The 7,500-nt window shown below is 41.0% G+C and overlaps 1 protein-coding gene across 1 annotated transcript in view; it reads right to left on the bottom strand.

Moving 5' to 3' along the window:
- The window catches only part of LOC133454515 (ras-specific guanine nucleotide-releasing factor RalGPS1-like), a 42,282-nt gene that overhangs the window by 2,796 nt on the left and 31,986 nt on the right, over positions 1–7,500 (bottom strand). The window contains exons 13-19 of the mRNA XM_061733237.1: positions 6,641–6,792; positions 4,373–4,421; positions 3,803–3,883; positions 2,795–2,900; positions 1,726–1,818; positions 574–679; positions 235–326 (exon numbers count right to left, since the gene is read on the bottom strand). Coding sequence (XP_061589221.1) covers positions 235–326; positions 574–679; positions 1,726–1,818; positions 2,795–2,900; positions 3,803–3,883; positions 4,373–4,421; positions 6,641–6,792 — 679 coding nt within the window. The remainder of the gene's footprint in view (positions 1–234; positions 327–573; positions 680–1,725; positions 1,819–2,794; positions 2,901–3,802; positions 3,884–4,372; positions 4,422–6,640; positions 6,793–7,500) is intronic.

Here is a 7,500-nt window from a genome sequence, read left to right as displayed (position 1 = left end):
ATGAAGTACCAAAAACGACTACAAAAACCCTACGTAAACTACACAAAACCTACCAAAACTACAACAAACCTACAAAACCTACACAAACCCTACATAAGCTACAAAAACCTATATAAACTACAAAAAAAACTACCAAAACTACAAAAAAACATACAAAAGTCCTCCATAAACTACAGAAATCCTCCATAAACTACAGATATTCTACATAAACTACAGAAAAAGTAGATAAAGTACCGTGGGTTTGCTGCTCCGACTCGCCTCCTCCAGGTTCCGGTGCCAGATAATCGCAGAAAACCTGGAACCGGTCTGGAACTTGTAAACATTTCCTGGAAGAGAGAAGGAAGTCAGGAATGAGGTCAGGAAGGAGGTCAGGAAGGGAGGGAGGAAGAGAGGAAGAGAGGAAGAGAGGGAGGAAGGGAAGAAGAGAGGGAGGAAGAGAGGAAGAGAGGGAGGAAGAGAGGAAGAGAGGGAGGAAGACAGGGAGGAAGAGAGGAAGAGAGGGAGGGAGGAAGGAAGTAGATAGAAAGTAGCGGTAGCGGCGGTGGTAGCGGTAGCAGTAGCGGCGGCGCTAACCTCGGTCCGGGTCGCTGAGCTGGAACACGTCGGGTCGGGCCGGGTCGTCGGGCAGCAGAACCATCCAGCCGGTCACGCTAACCTTCTTACAGGGACGGGACTTGTACTGGAACACAGTTAGCAACGTTAGCAACGTTAGCAACACCTTCTTACAGGGACGGGACTGGTACTGGAACAGAGTTAGCAACGTTAGCCCCGTTAGCAACACCTTCTTACAGGGACGGGACTTGTACTGGAACAGAGTTAGCAACGTTAGCCACGTTAGCAACACCTTCTTACAGGGACAAGACTTGTACTGGAACAGAGTTAGCAACGTTAGCAACACCTTACAGGGACGGGACTTGTACTGGAACAGAGTTAGCAACGTTAGCCACGTTAGCGACACCCCCAACCGAACACCCGCTAACTTTAACTTTAGCCGCTTACTTTAACGTTAACTTTAACGTTAACTTGAACTTTAACGTTAACTTTAACTTTAACGTTAACTTTAACGATAACTTTAACGTTAACTTTAACGTTAACTTTAATGTTAACGTTAATGTTAACTTTAACGTTAACTTTGACATTAACTTTAACGTTAACTTTAACGTTAACTTTAACGTTAACTCTAACGTTAACTTTAACGTTAACTTTAATGTTAACGTTAACGTGAACTTTAACGTTAACTTTGACGTTAACTTTAACTTTAACGTTAACTTTAACGTTAGCTTTAACGTTAACTTTGACGTTAATTTTAACGTTAACTTTAATGTTAATGTTAACTTTAACGTTAACGTTAACTTTAACGTTAACTTTAACATTAACTTTAACTTTAATGTTAACTTTAACGTTAACGTTACTTTTAACGTTAACCTTAACGTTAACTTTAATGTTAACTTTAAAGTTAACGTTAACGTTAACTTTAACGTTAACTTTAACACTAACTTTAACATTAACGTTAACATTAACGTTAACTTTCATGTTAACTTTAATGTTAACGTTAACTTTAATGTTAACTTTAACTTTAATTTTAACTTTAACGTTAACTTTAACATTAACTTTAACTTTAACGTTAACTTTAACGTTACCTTTAACGTTAACTTTAGCCGCTAACTTTAACATTACCTTTAGCCGCTAACTTTAACTTTAACGTTAACTTTAACGTTAACTTACGTGCTTCCTCTCCGACGCCCGCAGGGCTTTGGCTCCGTAGAAGACGAGCGTCGAGCCGCACAGGCAGATCCAGAACCGGCTCCACGACGACAGCTGGGGAGGGAGGAGAGGGTTAGAGCTCCGTAAACTACACAAAACCTCCATAAACTACACAAAACTACACAAAACCTCCGTAAACTACACAAAACTACACAAACTATACAAAACCTCCGTAAACTACACATAAACTACACAAAACCTACGTAAACTACGCAAAACCTACGTAAACTACACAAAACCTCTGTTAACTACACGTAAACTACACACAACCTACGTAAACTACACAAAACCTACGTAAACTACACAAAACCTACACGTAAACTACACAAAACCTACACACAACCTACGTAAACTACACAAAACCTACAAAAACCCTATGTAAACTACACAAAACCTCCGTAAACTACACACAACCTACACACAACCTACACACAACCTACGTAAACTACACAAAACCTACATAAACTACACAAAACCTACACACAAGCTACGTAAACTACACAAAACCTCCGTAAACTACACAAAACCTACAAAAACCTCTGTAAACTACACAAAACCTACACACAACCTACGTAAACTACACAAAACCTACATAAACTACACAAAACCTACACACAAGCTACGTAAACTACACAAAACCTACATAAACTACACAAAACCTACACACAAGCTACGTAAACTACACAAAACCTACATAAACTACACAAAACCTACACACAAGCTACGTAAACTACACAAAACCTACATAAACTACACAAAACCTACACACAAGCTACGTAAACTACACAAAACCTACGTAAACTACACAAAACCTACAAATACCTCCGTAAACTACACAAAACCTACACACAACCTACGTAAACTACACAAAACCTACGTAAACTACACACAACCTACGTAAACTACATGCTACATGCATACAGGCTATGCGCTACATGCTACGCGCTACGCACTGCGTGTTACAAGCTACATGCTACGCACTACGTTCTACGCGCTACAAGCTACGCGCTACATGCTACGTGCTACGTACCTTGGGCTTGCGTCCCTCCTTCAGCAGCGTTTTCCTGCGTAGCGGCCCCTCGATGGTGACGCTGTTGGGCTCGGCGTAGCCGTAGCGGGCGTTAGCCGCCGAGGAGCTAAGGACAGAGAATCCACGTTGGACGGAGAAAAGCTTTATTATGGACGTTACTACTAACTAAACTACACTACAAAAAACATGCATAAACTAAAAAGAAAACCAAATAAACTACCAAACCCTACAAAACTACAGAAACCCCTACAATCCCCCTACAAAAACTACAAAAATTATATTAACTATAAAAACTACAAAAACCATACAATCTCTACCAAATCTACAATAACTATAAACTCAACAAAAACAAAAAAAATCTTTAAAAAACTACAATTTTGCATTGTGGATAGCATTTTGCATTTTGCTAGTAAAAGTAAGAGAATGAAGAGGAAGTAAAAAAGAAAAAGAAGAGGAAGTAAGGAAAGCAGACAGGAAGTGCCCCCCCCTCACCTGTAGACACGAAGTGCCCCCCCTCCCCTGTAGACAGGAAGTGCCCCCCCTCCCCTGTAGACAGGAAGTGCCCCCCCCTCCCCTGTAGACAGGAAGTGCCCCCCCTCACCTGTAGACAGGAAGTGCCCCCCCTCCATTGTAGACAGGAAGTGCCCCCCCTCACCTGTAGACAGGAAGTGCCCCCCCTCCCCTGTAGACAGGAAGTGCCCCCCTCACCTGTAGACAGGAAGTGCCCCCCCCTCCCCTGTAGACAGGAAGTGCCCCCCCTCCCCTGTAGACAGGAAGTGCCCCCCCTCACCTGTAGACAGGAAGTGCCCCCCCTCACCTGTAGACAGGAAGTGCCCCCCCTCCCCTGTAGACAGGAAGTGCCCCCCTCACCTGTAGACAGGAAGTGCCCCCCCCTCCCCTGTAGACAGGAAGTGCCCCCCCTCCCCTGTAGACAGGAAGTGCCCCCCCTCACCTGTAGACAGGAAGTGCCCCCCACCTCACCTGTAGACAGGAAGTGCCCCCCCTCACCTGTAGACGTAGCTGCGGCTGCGCGGGGAGCTACGTAGGGGAACCTTCCAGTTAGGGCCTAGCGTAGCGTACATGCGGCTCCTGTTAGCGACACGGAGAGGGGGATTATGGGAAATTTCACAAATTCATCAATGTAATCGCATAAAAAAAAGAATAATAACTAAAGTCGTGCTCATTTTTCCCTTTATTTTCAAAATAAGAGCCTTCTGTGGGCCATATGTCATTAATTTCTTTCAAAGGCTTTTGTTTTGAAATATCTCCAGGTAGCTGTTGACATAAACATTCAAAATAAGAGCCCCCTAGCGTTTCAGTGGGCATATACACCCTCATTTCTTTCAAAGTCTTTTATTTTGAAATGTTTGCAGGATGCTTTTGATACAAATTTCCAAAATAAGAGCCCCCTTACGTTCCAGTGGGCATATACACCCTTCATTTCTTTAAAATGCTTTTATTTTGAAATATTTGCAGGAAGCTTTTGACACAAACTTTCAAAATAAGAGCCCCCCAGCAGTTCAGTTGGCACATACACCCTTCATTTCTTTAAAATGCTTTTATTGTGAAATATCTCACCTCTTTATTCCGTAGGACGTCTCTTCCCCGAAGGAGCTCTGGCTGCTGCCTGTCAGAGAGTTTGGTGAGTTACTTCCTCTACTTCCTCTTTTACTTCCTCTTTTACTTCCTAATCCTTGTCCTGAGTCCTGACCTCTTACTTCCTCTACGTCTTTCTTTTGCTTCCTCGTCTTCTTTCATTTACTTCCTCTACTTCCTCTTGTCCTCTTGTCTTTTTCTTACTTCCTCTACTTTTTTTTTTACTTCCTCATATTTTTTCCCTTACTTCTTGTACTTCCTCTTCTTGTTTTTCTTACTTCCACTATTCATTTTTCCTATTTCCTCTCTTTCTTCCTCTTATTTTTCTTACTTCCTTTTCTTTCTTGTACTTCATCTTTCCCTTACTTCCTCTACATCTTTCTTTTATTTCCGCCTCTTTTTCTTACTTCCTTTACTTCTTTCATTTACTTCTTCATCTTCTTTCGCTATACTTATTTTCCTACTTCCTCTTTTTCTTACTTCCTGTACTTCCTCATCTTTCCCCATTCTTCTTGTACTTGCCGTTCTTGTTTTTCTTACTTCCTCCTCTTCTTCTTCCATCTACTTTTCTTTTACTTCCTCATATTTTTTCCTTTACTTCTTGTACTTCCTCTTCTTGTTTTTCTTACTTCCACTATTCATTTTTTCCTATTTCCTCTCGTACCTCCTCTTATTTTTCTTACTTCCTTCTCTTTCTTGTACTTCATCTTTTCCCTTACTTCCTCTTCATCTTTCTTTTATTTCCGCCTCTTTTTCTTACTTCCTCTACTTCTTTCATTTACTTCTTCATCTTCTTTGGCTTACCTCCTGTACTTATTTTCCTACTTCCTCTTCTTACTTCCCCTACTTCTTTCCCTTACTTCCTCTATTCATTTTTCCTATTTCCTCTCGTACCCCCTCTTATTTTTCTTACTTCCTTTTCTTTCTCATACTTCATCTTTTCCCTTACTTCCTCTAATTCTTTCATTTACTTCCTCTAGTTCTTTTTCCTACTTCCTCTACTTCTTTCTCTTACTTCTTCATCTTCTTTCCTCTATTTTCCCCCCACTTCCTCTACTTCCTCTTTTTCTTACTTCCTGTACTTCCTCATCTTTCCCCATTCTTCTTGTACTTGTCATTCTTGTTTTTCTTACTTCCTCCTCTTCTTCTTCTTCCATCTATTTTTTTCTTACTTCCTCATCTTTTTTTACTTCCTCTACTTCTTTTTCCTACTTCCTCTTCTTCTTTATTTTACTTCCCCTACTTCTTTCCATTACTTCCTGTTATTCTTTCCCTTACTTCCTCTATTAATTTTTCCTATTTCCTCTTGTACCCCCTCTTATTTTTCTTACTTCCTTTTCTTTCTCGTACTTCATCTTTTCCCTTACTAACTCTACTTCTTTCTCTTACTTCTTCATCTTCTTTCCCTCATTTCCTCTATTTTCCCCCCACTTCCTCTACTTCCTCTTTTTTACTTCCTGTACTTCCTCATCTTTCCACATTCTTCTTGTACTTGATGTTCTTTTTCCTACTTCGTCTTCTTCTTACTTCATCTACTTCTTTTTCTTTCTTCCTCTTCTTCTTTCTTTTACTTCCATCTACTTTTTTTTTACTTCCTCATCTTTTTCTTACTTCCTCTAGTACAGGGGTCGGCAACCCAAAATGTTTTCGATCCATATTGGACCAAAACACAAAAAACAATTATGTCTGGAGCCGCAAAAATGAAAAGTCTTGTATCAGAATTAGAATGAAGGCAAATGGTGAAAGGCGAGAAAAAAGTTGAGAAAAAAGTAAAAATTCCGAGAAAAAAGTTGAAATGTCGAGAAAAAAGTCAAAATTTCGAGAAAAAAGTCGAAATGTTGAGATTAAAAAGGAAAGGAAAAGGGAAGAAAAAAGAGAAAAAAAGGAAAAAAGAAGAAAAAAAGAAAAAAAAAGAAAAAGAAAAAAAAGAAGAAAAAAAGGTCAAACATTTTTGAAAAAGCTCCAGGAGCCACTAGGGCGGCGCTAAAGAGCCGCATGCGGCTCCAGAGCCGCGGGTTGCCGACTCCTGCTCTAGTACTTCCTCTAGTACTTCCTCCAGTACTTCCTCCAGTACTTCCTGTAGTACTTCCTCTAGTACTTCCTCTAGTACTTCCTCCAGTACTTCCTCTAGTTATTCCTCTAGTACTTCCTGTAGTACTTCCTCTGGTACTTCCTCTAGTACTTCCTCCAGTACTTCCTCCAGTACTTCCTCTAGTACTTCCTCTACTTCCTCCCCCCAGACATACGTACTGAGCGACAGGCCGTTAGCCGCGTAGCTGCTCTGCGGCTCGTTGTTCCTGGCGGGACTTCCTTCCAGGAAACTGTCGTCCAGCAGGTGGCGGCACTTCTGGGTGGGGAAGGTAGCGCTGCGGCTAGCCGCCATGCTAGCCTCGCACATCACGCTAAAACAGACAGAAACACGGTCAGGGCTAGCGGCTAACGGCTAGCCGCCATGCTAGCCTCGCACATCACGCTAAAACAGACAGAAACACGGTCAGGGCTAGCGGCTAGCCGCCATGCTAGCCTCGCACATCACGCTGAAACAGACGGAAACTAGGGACGGGCGGTATGGACTAAAACATTTATCACGATCATTTCTGGCATTTTTCCCGATAACGATAAAAATGACGATAAAAAAATACCAATTCAACTCCACCTTTGTAACTATAAATCTATCTCCACATTCAGTCTCTGGAGCCAAATCACTGCTGTAAAATATACTAAATACTAAACTACACCAATGGGAATCTTTCTTTCTTTCTTTCTTTCTTTCTTTCTTTCTTTCTTTCTTTCTTTCTTTCTTTCTTTCTTTCTTTCTTTCTTTCTTTCTTTCTTTCTTTCTTAAAGGAATAAAGAGGAAGTAAGAAAGAAGTGGAGGGAGTGAAGGTGAGGAAGTAAAAGAAGTAGAGAAAGTATGAGAAATAATTTGCAGAAGGAAAAGAAGTAGAGGAAGTAAGGGAAATAAAAAGACGAAGTAAAAGAAAGAAGTAGAGGAAGTAAGAAAAAACATGATGACGTAAAAGAAAGAAGAGGAAATAAGAAAAAGAAGAGGAAGTACCAAAGGAAGTGGGAAACAAAAGTAAAGGAAGTAAGAAAAAAGATGTGGGCGT

The sequence above is a fragment of the Cololabis saira genome, chromosome 11 (assembly GCF_033807715.1).
Source record: "Cololabis saira isolate AMF1-May2022 chromosome 11, fColSai1.1, whole genome shotgun sequence".
Taxonomy (NCBI): Eukaryota; Metazoa; Chordata; class Actinopteri; order Beloniformes; family Belonidae; genus Cololabis; species Cololabis saira.
This window is presented reverse-complemented; position numbering and strand designations above follow the sequence as displayed.